The 18226-nt window shown below is 36.3% G+C and overlaps 1 protein-coding gene across 1 annotated transcript in view; it reads right to left on the bottom strand.

Annotated features, from left to right (window-relative positions):
• The window catches only part of Musk (muscle associated receptor tyrosine kinase), a 100351-nt gene that overhangs the window by 62314 nt on the left and 19811 nt on the right, over positions 1-18226 (bottom strand). The window contains exon 5 of the mRNA XM_078047941.1: positions 17736-17877. Coding sequence (XP_077904067.1) covers positions 17736-17877 — 142 coding nt within the window. The remainder of the gene's footprint in view (positions 1-17735; positions 17878-18226) is intronic.

Below are 18226 nucleotides of genomic sequence, written 5' to 3'. Positions count from 1 at the left end.
TCCTGACTCATAGAAATGAAGTGATCATTGTCCAATGTTGTCTTTGGCTATTAAGTTTCTGTATATTTTACTACGTAACAATAGATTACTAATACAGGCACCATGACAAATTATAATAAAAATATGGATTGTCAAAGGTAAAGAGGAAAAAACATGAACATTACCAGAAAGAATAACTGGATTAACAACCAAAGAATTATAGTTAGAATGACAGAAAATTCCTCATCGATAATTGTAGGAAGCCATGGGATAATGCCCACGGAAGGATTTACCAACTTAGATTTCAATGCTCATGTGAATGATTGGGGTAAATTAATGATATTTTCAAACATGAAAGACAGTCTACTACCCAAAGATCGTCACTGAAAGAACTAATGTAAAATATATTTCAGCAAAAAGAAATTGAAAAACAGAAGGAAAAAGTGACATGAAAAAGAAAACAGCGAAAAAAATTTGTGGCCTATTTTAGAGGAAGCCATCCAACTACTAACTCTAAAGCTATTTGATTCTTAGAAAGAAGTAAAATTTTGAATAATACTTAAGAAAGATGGCAGGGGATGACAGACGTGATGTTAGATGGGATGTTAAAGATTGATAAGATTTTTGCCTTAGTTAAGAAGATTAGAGATATGATTTTGAACTTTGTTAGAATTATAGTATTACCTGTATATTGTAAGAGTAATCATCAAAATATAGCATTGTGATTTATGATTTTAAGATCCAAGTGTTTATAGGGTGAGATCAATTAGATAATGAAAAAGAAAACTTGTCAATCCACCAGAAAACTGAAAAGGTATATAAAAATAATCAGAGAAGGTCTGGGGATGTGGCTCAAGCGGTAGCGCGCTTGCCTGGCATGCGTGCGGCCCGGCCCGGGTTCGATTCTCAGCTCCACATACAAACAAAGATGTTGTGCCCACCGATAACTAAAAAATAAATATTAAAAAATTCTCTCTCTCTCTCTCTCTCTCTCTCTCTCTTTCTCTCTCTCACACACACACACACACACACACTCTCTCTCTCTTTTTAAAAAAAAAATAAGCAGAGAAAAAAACCCAGCATAATAAAACATAGAATTCTCTATCTTAACAAATAATAAAAATAAGTTTTCACAATAAATACAAAGAACTAATTTTTACTTAAACAAATTCTTATATAAAAGTTCAAGCTATATTCTGCTACAGAGTAACAGGAAGGTTGGAAAGAAAAGGATCGAAAAATACCAAACAGTGGGACAATGCCAAGCAAAAGAAAAGTGTGGCAGCAATATTAATATCAGACAAAACATAATTTATAAGAAAAACATTAGTAGGGATGAAGAAAAACATTTCCCAAAGTTTGAAAAAGAATCCATAAAGGAGCTACAATCATTAATATGTATGCACTTAATAATATAATTTCAAAACACATAAAGCCCAAAGTGATAGAATTAAGAGAAGATGTTATAAAATAAAACTGTTGATACAATGCTAGATTTTTGCCAATTAGAAGCCTAGTGAGAATTTATTGTGATTGTCCAAAGTGAAGGGAAAATGGCTTATTTTAGATGAGAAGGCCAACATTCAGAAGGGAAGGTCACAAATTTTATAAAACATAAATGAAGGTGGTAATGACCATGTCTTATCTTATCAGACCTGTTTTTAATGATGTTACTTGAGAATGTTTCCCTTTCAGATGATGATTGAGAAGCTAATCAAAAAAATGGCACCATGTGTCATAATAGAAACAGAACCTCACTTTTTCTGGTTTTTGTTTTTGTTTTTGTTTTACACCTGCCACCCCTTTTAAAATGGAGTATGTTGGATGTCTCTACAATTTTGCTCAAATAATTCTAAAACCTGGAAAAGCTGTTGCTGTTATTGATGTGTAACACACTGCTATTACTGGAATTTGTATATGAATATCACATGTACATATGTATATATTCATGTATATAGGTATACATATGTACATAAGTGTATGTATATATATATATATATATATATATATAATTTAAATTTTGGGAAACTATAGCTTTGTTGTCAACTTTGGAAAAAGTATTCCTGTTTACCATGTTGAGTTGGCATTGTACAGAAATTACCAGCCTTATTGGTCTAGAAACTTGAAAATTAATTTTTTCCTTTTGTATAAGGTCAACACACTATATTATGTAGGGTCTTATTTACATGGATTTGATTGCAGAAACTAAAAATGCATTCTATAAATAATGAAAATAACATAAATGAAGGAGGACAATAACTTTAATTTACTCTTGCCTGCAATTCTAAATATAATCTATTTTTCTGGCACACAATAAATTTATTGAAATAGAAAACTAAGATAGAAAGTTTATAAATGATACATACATAGTAACTTCTCAAAATAGAAAGTTATGAATGTTCTCTTTAAGTTGTTCATTCCTCTAAATATACTTTTCAAATTGAAATTTTCTGAGCTTTTCATTACTTTGGGAGAATTCTTCGGGTGATAACATTAAAGATTAAGATGACTTGAAAACATTCCCAAAGAGTAAGAAGTGTGTATCAAAATCAGGGATGTGTGGGGTGATATAGAGTGGAGAATTAAATAATAATAATTATAATAATAATAATAATAATAATATAAATCCACAGAGAGCAGGAAAGAAATAAAAAAGAAGCAAAGAAATAGCAGGATAATAAAACACATCATGAAAATAAGTAGAATAAATAATAATAAATCATAGAAATCAATTTTCAGAAGAAATATAAAGACCTAAACTAAGTTTACACCTAAGAAATGTAAAAATTATATTTCATTCATATGAATCACTATGGTTTTTTGCCTTTTATAAATAGTATCTATTGAAGATTTAAAAATTTTTTTCATAGTGCCATCTTCATTAATTTTTCTCATAGTCAATATCTTAGGGGAATCCCTGACCATCTGGTGTGGCAAGAATTCCATTCCAGGGCTTCTTTTAAGGACACACTCAGAAACTGGGAAATCTAGATCTTATTAACAGGAAAATTTCCTTGCAATTATATTCAGTACCCTTGCAGCTGAATGTAGGTGGTAGATCTAAATTTACATCCTAACTTTGCTGTTCACTAGCTATTGATCCGGGTTGCTGCTTAATTTCTCTGACCTTTAGCTTCTTCATCCAGAAAATGTTATTATTAACTCCCAACCCATAGAAGTCTGGAGGGATTAAATGATAGGAAGTGTTAATGTGGCACCTAACAGGTAGCTCAAAGCACTGGAGTCAAGGTCTTCTATTTTTTTTTTTTTCCTGGAGCTATTGATCTTTAGAACATCTTTCTGACTCATGAAGACTGCTCCTTCAACGACTTCAAAGAGAGTGGGCTTTATTTTTATTTTATTTTTTAAAATGTCAACCTGTGTTAGCTGGCTGCATCCTGGATATTAATCACTTTGAGTTTTTTTTTCCCCCTCTGGGTGTTCAAAGCCTGTGCTTAACTCCATTCTTAAACTGAATTATCTAAGAGGAATCACTTGAAAAAAGAGAAATTCATTCTTTAGACCATGTTACCAGAATATGAACACTAATCTATATGGTTTGATGGAATGGAATATGTTCTTAAATAGATTATCACATTCTGTGCTGTATTTTTAATGAATTCCTGAATTGGAGATGCCTGTTAGTAGACAAGCACTATACAGAACAAATTGGGTTATTTAAATTGTTTTTGTTTTTTATTAAAAAAAAAAATTGACCCAGGGATGGTTGAAAAGTAATCCTGAAGCTCTGTGGTATTTTTGTTTCTGAACAGATTCTACTTTTGTTTTTCATCATTAAAAGAAAATCTGGCAATAATAATGGCAGACCTAAATAAACACCTAGTTTCTCTTTCCTGACTTTTGGTAGTTAATGCAAAGAAACTAGATCCTAGTGAGCTGTCACTGTTTACATTTCTGTTCCCTTTGAAGTGGGGTAGTGCATGAGGCTGTTTACCCACTGTGGCTCCATCTCTGAAGGAATCTGAAGGCAAACTCCTTCAGAAACAGACACATCATCCTCATTCAATGACTCTTTCCCCAGTCCTCAAAGGAAGGGCTGCCTGCCTCCATGATATCATGATTCTCGAAAGTGGCTTGGGGTGGGAACATTTCTGTGGCCTTTGAGATAATAACATTTTTCTAGCTTGTAAATATGGATGGTGACTAATGAGCGTCAGCAAGAAGTGTTTACCAAGTAAATCAGACAAGAGACTCATGGAGTTCACTAGTTTTTATTTCAGTCTTAGGAGCAGAGGGTGCAGCTATTGAGAATATTCTAGTTAAACTGGTTCTGGAAATATATTCGGAGTTTAACCATCAGTTAATAAAAAGTCAGACTTTCAGTTCTGATTTACTTTATTCATACTTAAAAAAAAAGAAACTCCTCTTCTGATTTTGATGGATGAGAGGCCACATGGCTTAATTCCTAGGACTGAAGTCTTCCTTAGTTTTCCTTTTAAAAATAATTTAATTCTGAAATAATTTCAGATTTGCAAAAAAGTTGCAAAGAGACTATAGATGGTTTCAGGTTATTCACCCAACTTCCCCTATCTTACATAATGATACACTTATTAAAATCTTAGCTGACTTTAAATGGCATTTTAAAAGAACCTACACTTGGGAAGATACCTGCATTTTGACAGTCATCAAATAAGGTGAATTTTATAAGAAAGAAGTGGGTTTTTTTTGTTGTTGTTGTTGTTTTTAGCCAGTTTAAGAAAAAAGTAGATAAACATTATAAAGAACAAATTGGGTCATTTAAATTGGGTTATTTAAATCCTATTAAAATTTATTTTTTATTTTTTGAAAAAAAAATTAGCTGGAAAAATAAATAAGAGCCACAACCTCCAACATCTGAAATCCCAGCATAGTGTCCTGGTTTCCTAAAGTGGCTTGAGTTGGGAGCATTCTGTGGCCATAGAATTCTGAATGCCACACAGGGCCACATGTCCCCAAATTGTAGGTTCCTATGATGAAGTTATGGTAGCCATCCGGCCATCTACAAACTTATGTTCAAGAGAGAATACCATCAAAGAGAACTTCGGTGTGAGTCTGTGAGTCAAACCACAGGTCACTGTGACTTTTACAGGACCACTAATAGATATTGTCCCCAATTCTCTAGGGTTCTCTAGTCCTTCTCTTATTCCCTGGTTATGAGTCAGTGTTGAGCTGTGCATACAGGGTCAATCTGTATTTCCCCTCTAGTTTCTCTTTCCTCTCTCATTGGGAGATGATCTACATCAGGACCTGCAGATTATTAGAACTCTGCTGGGTCTCACCTCTCTGAGAGATCTTTCCCTGATCTCTCACTGCCTCCTCGGTCCTCTGTGTGCACCCTACACAATCTCTATCACTGCAACTAGATTGCAGTTTAATTATTTTAGTTACTTACTTGCCTGTCCATCTCCCTTAGTAAATATGAAAACTTTTTAAGAACCATATTGCTATAGTTTGGATCTTAAATGTGCCCCAAACACCCATTTGCCAAAGGCTTGTTTGCCAGCTTATGATGTTTTTGGGAGGTGGTAGACCTTTTAAAGTTACTGCCTGGTGGGAGGAAATTAGATCATTGGGGACATGCCTTAGCCACCATGAGGTAAATAGCTCCTCCTCTGCTACATGCTTCCTCCATTATGTAATGTATTGCCCAAGGCAAGACGACCAAGTGACCATGGACTGAAACTCTGAAACTATGAACCAAAATAAACCTTTCATTTTTTAAAGTTGATTACCTTAGATATTTTGTCATAGTAACAGAAAAGTAATGTATGTCTTACTTTTCCTCTATATCTTTAGAAATTATTACAAGGAATATAGTAGACGTTCAACAAATAAATGTGATACTATCCTAACATTTATATTTTGCTATATGCCAAGAAGCTATCTTTCTACTTAGATATTTAAGATTCCTCTGGAATAAAAAAATTCCAAGTAGAAATCCTCAAGTCAATGTCTCCCAAAGTATGATTCATGGATTACCTACACAAAGGATCATTTGGGGTGGTATTAAAAAGCACTATCACAGACCTATTAGATCTGAATCTCTGGTGAATGTACCCTGAAGCTATGTCTTTTAAGAAGATCCAAAAACTTTTCTAATGTACACCGATGTTTGAAAACCACTAGAAGGAAGAATTCCATGAATCCATCAAATCAAATCATATTTGTATCTCTTCATATAGAGGTTTTGAAGTGTGTATAATCAATGACATGATCAGGAAAAGGAAAACAACAATATATTAGCATAAGAGAGAAGGCAACTTCTGGTCAATTTAGTGTAACAGATTCTATAACTAAACTTTAAACTGGATTCTGAGACACATGCCAGGTAGGGTCAAATATAAAGTAAGGAAGGTGGGAGAATGCCAGTTTCTCTTAAAAGACCATTTATTTCTCCCAGGCACTAAATTTTTAAAGTAATTTCCCCACTCGGAATTTACTTGGGAATAGTAAGTGAGAGAATGATCAATATTTCCAACAACATTTTTTGACAAGTATCTGTTTCTGTGATGAATAACATGGAAGTTCAGGATACACACTGAAGTTGCTTCCACTTTCATGCCGTTGTGTCTTTTATTTATTCATTTATCTTTTGGGACAGGTTGTCCCCAGATAGCCTCATTCCAGTTTACTATGAAAAGACTATCTTCACACAGATCCTGAGCTAAGCCTCCCCATATCTCTCATCACAGTGGGGCCAAACCAAAGTTATAATCTCTGACAAGTACCAAGAATGCAGGTACAAAGCATTGCTGATTGAGGGTAGATTTATGTTCTTTGGAAACCAGATGAGCAGTTGGTAATGTTGACATTCTATTGATGAAATTTGAGAAGCCTAACCAGTAGTAGTCTCTGGGTAGAAGTCATCCAGCTTTAGAACAATGCAAACAATAGACAATGATACTGACGACAGTCATTTGTCAAAGAGCCACCGTGTAGACACTGTGTCTGCTCTCCCAGGCCATTTTAAGAACTCTAGGCGGTAGGTAACATTGACCCCATCTCATGAGTGAGGAAACAGATTTGCAGAGGTCAAGTAAACTATCCAACCTCACATAACTGGTAAATGGCACAGACTGGATTGACACCCAGGTCTTGCTGATGCTAAACATGTGAACTCTGCAGAGTACGGATCTACCCAACATAATATTACAAAAGGAAAGAATCGAGAATGGGTCCTGGAAGATGCTTAAGAATCAAGACATCCAAGCTCCTTTGCTAACTTGAGCAAAGTCATGATTTTTTTTCCTGGTCTTAAGTTTCCTTATCTGCAAAATAAGAAATGGAACTATGATTTTGAAGCTCTGTTCCAGAGCTAAGCCTTATGGTTACTCTTTTGAGAGAATCAAAGTTAATACAGATGAATTCTATTTGAGACCAAAATTCCTAATTTGCCATTGAACTTGACTGCTTCTACCACAAAGGTAAAGATGACACATGGCAAAAAGAGCCATCATGGTCTTCACTAGTGCTTACATCATTGTTTCTGTGTCACAGAAATTAGATTAGCCCTAGAAATAACATTGAGTGATTTCTGTGTGCAATCACTCTTGTGAGAGCTATAAATATGTTATCTAAACTTATCTGACTAAAATGTATGAGGTAGATAGTATTATTAGCCTTGCTTTGTAGGTGTGGAAACTGAGGCACAGAGAGATTAAGGAACCTGCTGGAAGTTACACAGGCAGCAAGCAGGAGAGTGGGGATTTGAAATCAAGCTGTTTGTTCTAGACTCCAGAGCCCATGTGGTTCTCTTGAGAGTCTAGAACTTGGGTTGTTTACCAGAGCATTAAGTTTTCTCCAAAAATCATGCCTGCATAGGTTATTATTCATGGAAATAAACACACTAACTAAAGTCTCAAAGTATTGATAACCAAAGGAAGCAACTGAATGTAAAATTATTTGAATTCCATATTGCTATTGAATACTAAGTCATTTTTCCATGAAATCTTAGCATGAATCCAAATATATGAATTTTAAATTTACATTTTGAAACCAAGCCCAAGGTATGATTTTTTTCTGTCTCACAGAATTCTTGGAACACTGCTCAATGCATCTTCTTTAGGGATGAATTAGTTTATTAAAGAGAAAGAAAATTTCCCTTTCTGTATATGTATGTTAGAACCTGTACATCTTATTGCAATACGTGAAAAATGAAATTAAAACTTATTCCAATTAGAGTACACCTGCTTAGGTCACAATAACTTTTCCTTTAGAACCATATCAGATCTACATTCTATGAAGGAATTTAATTATTTTTAAGCACATTGTCTTCAACACTGCCATTTAAGAGAACCTAATTGCCCTTCGACTGGAAGCATGATCTGCCATGGTATAATAATGATTATTTTTCTTTTATGACATAATTATTCTTTTATGACTTTTGTGACAACTCTTCAGAAAAAGAACCATTTTAACCTTTTCCCCTGAATGTCCTACAGAACTTTTTAGATGAAATCACAACATAATTTCCCCTAAAGTCAAAATCCAATAGATCAAACTCTTCTTTTAGAGCATGCACTCTACTAAATCATGCAGATTTAATTTCTCCAATGATGGCCCTCAGGGACATCAAAGGAGTATGACTTTTTTTGGTTTGGTTTGGTTTTAAAATGCACAATGCATTCATGACAGCAAATCAAACCTGTTAGTGGCATCAAACAAGTAGGACTGATGCCGGGAACAGGACCACTGCAAATTTACGAAAACTGCAATCGTCAGAAGCACAGCACACATTGGGGTTTTAAATACCTCTCTCTGTGGCATTTGTCATATTAAGAGCTGTAGCATAAACAAAGGAAAAAGCAAAAACATTACACGATCGCTTCCACTTTTGTAGGTGCAACAAGAAAAATGTGATCTTTAGGACAGAAGGCAGCCAGAAGGCTAACATTTGGAAAACAGCACTGATCTCTTCTAGGTGGATCTATTGACCTCTGCTTATGGGAGAAGATAGACGGATGATAGATAGATAGACAGATAAATAGATAGATAGGAAGGACAGACAGATATGAATTTCTTTTAGTCTTTTGAAATTCTGCTTTTCACCTTCCATACTGCATAAATGTTTGCAAAAAAAGAAAAAGTTTCTGAAGAGATTTGGTCAGTCCTAAGGTACATGGTCAAGCCTTTAGACTTATCAGGTGCCCTGACAAGGGATAGCAATTTATGCACGGCTGGGGCTAGCCTTCCCTCCCCTCCTCAAAGTGCCTTGCCCACGTGTGGAGACAGAATGCTGCTTTTCAAAGCCCAGTGTCCATGAGGAGTCCTACAGGCTGCAACACCAGTCCTACAGGCTGAAACCTGCAACACCTCTACCTAAAAGGACTGTTCTCACTCCTGTTCTGCTTTAGTTCCTCTCCGAGTCTCACTGGGGGTATTGATGCCAAGCCACATTTGCTGCAAACCTTTCTTTCTTGGCTCCAGCTTCCCTGTCTTTGTCTTAATGGATTAAAACTCTCAGGGCAAACAAGGTAATAATGGAAAGTGCCATCAGCAGGGAGCTGGTGACACTCCAAATCTACCCACTTCATTTTTGGATCCCAAAGACTCTCTATCAGATTTTATACACAAAACAGGATTTATCTGAGTGTGAGATTCATAGAACACTGTCAGATCCACATTGAGATAAATTAAGTTATGATAGTTAAATCGAAGAACACAAGGAAAGAAAAACAATTCTATTATTTGTACATTGTAAATGTGTCTTTTCCATTAATTAAAAAAACAAAGACCCATCAGGACATAAAAACAAGACTGAGGTTATTAAACTAAAGAGATTTAGTTTCTGTGGTATTATTATTCTTTAAACACATATTTTTAAAAGGAGCATACACTGTTGGTTAAACACGAGGACATAAAAAAATCAATATGGCACTTGAGAGTTATCCAAAGTGACCACAGTAGCAACTCTCCTTGAAACCCCAGCCCAACTATTCAGATGAGCATATATCATTGTCATCGCCCTAGGCCACTGAGTTTCTTACTGGCCTTTCAGAGTGCTCAGAAGAAAACTGTTCCAGATGTACCAAGAAAATGCTGGGGCTCATTCTTTAAAGTAAAATGTAGAGCAGAATAGAGAAAAGGCAAAACTGTCTCTTGGGAGAAAATTTCTTCTACGAGGCCCTGAAAAGCCACTCAGACTCCTCTGTTTTCATACCAACAAAGGCATTATGTGGTTAATATTTTGAGGGGGAAAAAGACTACATGGAAAATGTTGCTTTCATTGCTTTGGGGACCTATTTAACACAAATGATCACAAGCATAAATAATATTTCTATTTAAACATAAGAAGGCTTTGTGAGATAGTATGGTCGGTTCATTAGTTTTATCATTGTATGTTTATTCCCATATTTGGAAACAGCTAAGGAATCATCTCAGTCAGAAGGAAAAAGCCACAAAACAGGTATAATGGCCTTTAGCAGCTGTAAGACAAATCTCAATTTCAGAGGCATTAAGATGTAAATCCATAAAATGTAAATCAAAGGAATGAAAAAATTAGTCAATGGTGATCCTAAGAAGCCAGTGATTCAAGGATGGACCCCAGATATGAGTTATATAGTACGATAAAATAAGAAAAAAAAATTATCAGAATACATGAAATCTATTATCCAGATTTCTTTGGTGATATTAGGAAAAAAGATGTCCCCTGGTCTCATCCTGCCATAAAACCTATTCAAATGCCCACTGTCCCAGAGGTACCTGAGATAGCCTGAATTTTCCATAGGAAAGTTCTACAGCTATGAGACTGACCACCCTTCTCTGCATTCCAGATGCCTGTGGAGTTGGGGAAACATTAGAAACTCCCCTGCCAACGTTACACCTCGGTGTACCTATGTAGGTCTCACCTAGCAGTGCTTCACGTCTCTGGGAACTTTTGTTTGTGTTACTTTTCCCTTTATGCTATAAGTCAATGGCACCTCACAAAGTATGTAAAAGGTTCATAGAGAAATCAGAACCCAAACTGAATGTTCATGGTGGATCTTGAAAACCACTATAAAATCACATAGGGCAGGTTTCTGTCTATAAGTAAGAAAGAAGAGTTAAATAGATAGAAAATCCATCGTCTGTTCTCTGACCCCTTCCCTTCCTCCATCTGGATGGGCTCCATTCATTTCCTCTGCAGGCCTCACTCTGTTTCTACACATTGGTTCATTTCCTAAGGAAATGGTGTGTTCCACGTTCCCTTCAGCAGACCTCCACCCTGAGCATTCTTGCTGTGAATACCTAATCAACACAGGGATCAACTGCCTTTGACAGAACTTTTCCCATCTTTGAGTTTGTCTTGGAGAGGAGCTGCAAAATAACATGTCACACCAGTGAACAGAAAGATTCACGGATCTTTCTCCAAATCATACATATTGGGAAGACATGTTTTTTGAAAGCATAAATATGTCTATTAGTTGTTCCTAGTTATCAAGGTTCAAAAGCACAGAGCAATGTGAAAAGTAAAAATAGAAGTTAGCGCTCAAGCAATCTACATGCAGAGGTGAGGACTGTTGGGTTTGACACACAGGTACTCCAATATCTACCATATATTGCTCTTTACTCACATAGCATATTGCTAATGAATTAATATTTCTAAAGCACTTGGAAGAGTACCATGTATATATATGATAAGCACTATACAAGTACTTTATTAAATTAAGTAAATAATTAAGACAGCAAACAATTATGTAGTGTTTTATATGTGCTTATGCTGATGGGTAATTACTGGAATCCAAGATGTAAATGCTATTCTTATTTCTATACTATTTTTGCAGGGAGGTGGTACCAGGATTGAACTCAGAGGCATTCAACCCTGAGCCACATCCTCAAACTTATTTTGTATTTTATTTAGAGACAGGGTCTCACTGAGTTGCTAAGTGCCTTGCATTTGCTGAGGCTGGCTTTGAACTTGTGAGCCTCCTGACTCAGCCTCCTGAGCCGCTGAGATTATAGGAGTGCACCACCGTGCCCAGTTTCATCTCTGTTTTATAGAGGAGAAAACTAAAGCTCAGAGTTGGGAAACAGACCCACATCATGTACATGGTGGACATTTTTAGAAGTTATTAGCTACAGATCTATTTCATTCTTTTTCATGTCTGAATGGAACTTCATCACACATCTCCTACAGATATGAAGTTAAACTCTTTTTAATTTGTTACTGTTATAAACAATTTTGTAATAAATAATCTTGAATATACAATTGTGAAAATTTTCCTTTAGATAAATTTGCAGAAATTAAATTGATATGCATTTTAAAATTTGATTTTTTTTTTCCAAAAAGACCTCCACTAGGCTATACAAAACTATTGGCACAGATGAAAGTGATAGTTTCCTGATATCCTCTCCATGGTTGGGACTCAAATTGTCCCATGTAAGTAATCTTTCTTTTAAATACTTTAATTGTCTTTGATATTTCATTATGAAGTGTCTCAGTAAAATCATTTATTTACAGTTCTTTCTTTTTACCAACAGGGACTTGATTTGCTTCTTATACTTGAGGATTTGACTTTCATCAGTGTTGTCTAGTTCTCAGTCATGTTTTTGAGTATTTCCTCTGTTTTCTATATATCTTTAATTATTTCTTAAACTCAATTTCAGCTTTTCTATCTTTTTTTCCCTGCACTAAATTCTAAATTTTAAAGAAATCTCTTCTAATGGGCGAATTTTTTCTCTAATAGGCCATTATTCTGTTAATTTTTAAGTTCAATCATTATTTTTAATATATTAACATCACATTAAATTCTTTCTTAAAATTGTCTTTCCTAATGTGTTTTCTTCGCATTTTATTCCTTCTTCTGTGTCCTTTTTTAAAATTTTTCCTGTACCGGAGATTGACTCAGGGGCACTTGACCACTGAGCCACACCCCCACCATTTTTGTAAAAAAAAATTATTAAGAGACAGGGTCTCGCTGAGTTGTTTAGTGCCTCGATAAGAGATTTCTGAGGCTGGCTTTGAACTCACGATCCTCCTGCCTCAGCCTCCTGAGTTGCTGGGATTACAGATGTGTGTTCCTTTTGGGTCCTTTAATCACTCTTATCATATTTATGTTCTAGTCCCTGTTATGTTGCTTATTTATTAACTGAACTCCTTTGTACATTATGGAAGCGAACACCTATTCAAGGTTGGTTGCTTCCTGTGGTGCCACAGTTTTGCACTGTGAACTCATTCTCTGTGTGATTTTCTCTCTGAAAAATCCTAGTTCACCAGGGTCAGGTGTTTCCTTTTGGAGTATTTTTGTTGTTAATATGTTGATCTGGAACCATTATTTTGTTAGATTCTCCAGGTGATGATTCCAGATTGCTGATAGTATTAATTCCATATCAAACCTTGTATCCTAAGTGTTTAATGTTCATCATTAGAAGAAATATTATTTCCTCCCTCTCAATTACAATTCAGGAAGCCCCAAGCTTTTGAGATCTTGCCTTTTTGTGCCCATAGATGGATTTTTTTCTCACCTGTCTTTCCACCTCTATGATTCTCAGTTTTATGAAGGATCTCAATGCCAGCTCCCACTTCATGTGGGTCTGAGACCTTGTCTCCTGCTTCTTTACTGATCTTTAGGTTACAGAGATGGGCATCTCTCCCATGACCTCCAGGATAATGGAGAATCTGCTCATGAACTTACGGTTCTATTTGTTTAATTCTTTTCCATTTCTGGCTTTTGGAGATTCACATTTTTATTCCTGTGAGTAATAATACAGCTAAGCCAGAATTTCTAGGTGTTTGTAGTAGCCAGATCTTCATCTCACCTTGTCTGCCACATTGCAGAAACTATAGTGTTTAACTCTGGTATATCTGATAGTTGAATATTAAATGCTAGGCTTCTTTGATATATAGAAATTCCACTATTTATCTCTTCAATCTCTTTTGCAATATTTTCCTTTGGCCTATTTTCCTGCCCGGCAAAGCTCCAACACTTTTGTCCTGTCTTTAAATTTAACTTTCTACTTTCTCTGAACTTCACTTATAAAGCAGAGCAAGGCTGGGTGGGGGACCCATCCACGTGCAGGTTGAGACCACTGCATATGCATGACCCTGCCCTGTTCTCTACTGAAAGCCTCATGCTGCTCCGTAGTCCCGGTTTCCCTTGTGAGTCATCCCTCTCATCCTGCAGCTATTTTAAAACCTTTCCACTCTCCTTACCCTCATGCCAGCCCCTTACAGAAGCATTTTCAGAGGATAACCTTCCTTTCTACCTCCTCAAGGAAATGGAGACCATGAGGCCAGAGTTTTCTTGAATTCCAGTTTATGAACTGATTCATACTGGAAAATCCTTCCCTGTCCCTTCTTCCTGTTATAAGGAAGAACATTCTCTTCCTTTCCAAGGAGAGTAACCCTATAATTTATCCTGGAAGCCTGGATACTTTTGAAAGTGAAAGAGGGACTCTATTAATAATTATTCCAGGACAACAGGTGTAACCAGAACTGTCCTGGGAAAACCAGGACACGTGGTCACCCTCTGTGCAAAGTTGATCATCCCACCCGGTCCCTGAACACACCCTGTGCAGACTCAAGAACACATTGCCTTCTCGCTGTATGTTCAAATTTCCTTTCTCATTCCTGATCTAACATTGTTGATATTCTTATAACAATTGCTCCCTTTTTTTTAAACTCTTTTCCTTTCTCTGCTTAATTTACCACAAACTCCTCTCCATCAGGAGGAGAGACAGCATTCAGTGTGACTCAGTTTCCTAGACTCTACTCCCTGTGTGGCCTCTTTCCCATTTTTCTAAAATGACACAATTTAGGACTTCCCCACAGACTGTTAGCAATGATTAAATGAAATAATCCCTGTAAAGCATTTAGCATCTATGGAACATTTTAAAATGCTAGCCATCTCCTTGCTTATCCTTGTAGAAAGACTCTCTATGTTACACTTGGAATCTTCTTGACATGAGACAGAGGGTAGAATACCTTTACTTTGCCCTTCCAGAGATCCAGCAGTCATTTGGAAAGGGAGTTTAATTCCCCCGTGGTAGGATGCTTTTTTCCTGTTTGTTATGACACACCGGGTACAGTGTGTTAACATGCCTGGCATATTTATCCTTGTTAGGTGCTCTCAGGGGCAAAGCCTATCTTTTCCTGGCATGCCCATCTGCAATAAGTGTAGCACAGCATCAAACGGCATTATAAAGCTCTGATTCAAAACAGCCATCACATGGCTATTTGCAGAATTACTACATGACACATACATATATTCATCTGCCCTGACTAATGATCAGGGTTCAGCCTCACCTTTGACCTTCACCACTGCCAAGCACTTTTGGGTTCTTCTAGTCATTTCTCTGTTGCTTTTTCACTGGTTGTGAGCTGACCCTTCCTCTAAATAGGTCATGTCTGCATTCTGTCTTGCAGGACTGTCAACTATTTCTTCAAGTGGAAGTCAACCTTTCAGAACTTCCAGACTCCAAATGGGATTACTGTAATATTCACGTTTTAGTAGTAATTATAATTAGAGTAGATACGATTTATTACATCCTTATTATGTTCCCGAAACTGTGCTGTCACATATTTTCGCTATTTTAATAGGGACTAGAGAGGATAGAAATAGACGTGTGAGCTAACATGATTATCTTACCTACTCTGAGAGGAACTTTTAATATATGAGCTTCTCAGTACTAGCAAGTTTTTTGTTTGGTTGGTTTCGCGTTTATTTTTGGTACTGGGAATTGAACCCAGGGTTGTTGGTTGCTTTCCTACTGAGCTGCAGCCCCAGTCCTATTTATTTATTTATTTATTTTGAGGCAGGCTTTCACTAAGATCCAGTGGCTGTCCTCAAAGTTGAGTTCCTCCTGCCTCAGCCTCCTGAATCACCAGGATCACAAGTGTGAGCCACCATGCCTGGTAGTACTGCTAGCCTATATTAACTGTTAAAGCAATGAGCATTACTGTTTAAATGTTAGGAAGAAAGGAGGCAGTATTTAGTCCTCCTAATGGCATAGTTAAAAATGTGTCAAGACAGGTCTTGCGTAATTGGATTCCAACCAATTAAGATAGGTGATAATTTTCTCTAAGCCAATGTTAAAACATTTTTTAAAAATACCTATGAAGACAGTGGCCTAAATTATTACCATTGTTTTTTAGAGTAGAGAGGGTTTATATTTGATTTCTTAATGGGGAAAATTCTTTTGTGGAATTTCATACCAATAGATAGGGTTAATTCTCCAGTATTCCATGGGAAGTTCAAGGAATAACTGAATCCAGGTAGATATTCAATGCATCTGAATGTGTTTATATTTTTATGTAGCTTTCACTGAAATAACCACATTAATTGTTGCATACTAATCTTCTCTAATTCATAAAATATTAAAGTCACTATGCTGAAAATGTATCTTTTTATGTCCTGAAAGCCTCTAGTATTAACCAACTTCATTCTTCCCTACAATGAGTTAATGGAAACTCTATGAACAAACAGGGCAATGACACACTAAAATGTTGCCTCAATTAGAGGCAAACGTAGGAAATGAGGTCATTAAAGCTGTTAGAGGAAGGGCACAAATCCACTCAGGAAATAAAACCGACTTTAAAAGAGCAAGTAGAAACTGCATGAGTGAGAAGGAGGAGATGCCAGAAATGATGGATTTGGGCCAAAGAGAGTCAGAGGGAATCAAAGAGGAAGCCTTGAAGCCTTTCCTGATTGAACTATAACTTGAGCCAACATGTGGTAGTCCAACATTTTATCCATTAAAGAGAAAAGCAGGAAAACGGGTGGCAATTCCTATAGCCAACACTTACCAAGTACATACAAAGGACCAGACTCTGCTACACACTCGCGATACTTGATTTCATTAAAAACAACAAACCCTACTTTTCAGACGGGAACACTGACAGCCAGAGATGTAGAATCTGTGGCTTGGGACAGGAAGGGGTCAGTACTCAATTTACTCACCCAGTACAGGTTGGGCTGGTAATTCCTACTTTTAAGCAAAATGGGGTATAATTTTAGATCGAGAACCCAAATGGACAAGTGAATAGAACACTATGGTCTGCTGGATTCTGATTTCTCAGTGAAGACCTTTCACACCGAGTTATTGAATTAATTGAATTTTTTTAAAAAAATTGACAACATATCACTATGTTGACAATATATTCCATAATCCACAGAAATAGAATCATTTTTGATGATCTGTTTTTGAGTTGTATTTTTCTCATCCCTTTATGACAGAATACTTCCTCTTTATATCTTTTTTAAAAAGTCATTCGATATGCTGAAAAAGTTGAAATTAATGTCTCCAAACATATCGATGAGGGAGATTTGTCTAAGCCAGGAAGAAGTTTTAAAATGCTGTCCTGTTGTTTTGGTACGACACTGAATTTGGTCAGTAGTCGTCAAAATTACCCGAGATTGAGAGTGATGGATGGAACATCGTTTTATTTTATTTTTTGTACTAGGCATTAAACCCAAGGGTGCTTTGCCACTGAGCTACACCCCTAGCTCTTTTTATTTTTATTTTGAGTCTGGGTCTCACTAAGCTGTTTAGGGCCTCACTAAGTTGCTGAGACTGGCCTGGAACTTGTGATCCTCCTGTCTCAGCCTCCCTAGTTGCTGGGATGATAGTCATAAACTGCTGTGCCTATCAGAACACAGCTTTTTACACTAGTGAAAATTTCCTTTTTTTAACTTTTCTGTTCTCATAGTATGAACCTCTGGTCAATACCTAGAGGAGTTGAGAGAACTGGACTACCTAGTCTCTTCTCTCTCAAGCCTTCCTAGGCAAACATGAGGCCTCCTGACAGCACAGTGACAGGAAGCCTTGTAGCTTCTTACCCTCGACTTCCAGCTTCACCAGTTTGGAATACGCGGTCCCGAGGCTGTTTTTTGCCACACATCGATACTGTCCTGCGTCCTCCTTTTGCACATTATGAATCCTTAAACTCCCAGATTCAAGAACGGCCACACGGGAATTTTCCTGCCAGAAATAAGAATATAAGTTGGAAAACATTCCTAACCAAAGAAACATTTGCTTATCATCATCATTATTACATAAAAATTATTAGTCTTTATTGGGCATTTATTATGTATAACACACAATATTAAATGCAATAGTGCAAGATGACCTAAATTAACTGTCATAAAAATACAAAAAAAACTGCTTTTGTTACATAGATATCATTAAAATTTGACATTATTTGTTTTACTTTAATATAACAAAGTTTATCAACTTTATAGCTTATTTCAGTTAAGTGACATATGGACCCCTGTGTATTTCCCGTGGAATATGCTAGGCATGGAAAGATGCAAAAATATTCTATGATCTC

This window comes from Ictidomys tridecemlineatus, chromosome 4, assembly GCF_052094955.1.
Source record: "Ictidomys tridecemlineatus isolate mIctTri1 chromosome 4, mIctTri1.hap1, whole genome shotgun sequence".
NCBI lineage: Eukaryota > Metazoa > Chordata > Mammalia > Rodentia > Sciuridae > Ictidomys > Ictidomys tridecemlineatus.
The sequence above is the reverse complement of the archived record's forward strand: the minus strand, read 5'-3'. Positions and strand labels throughout refer to the sequence as shown.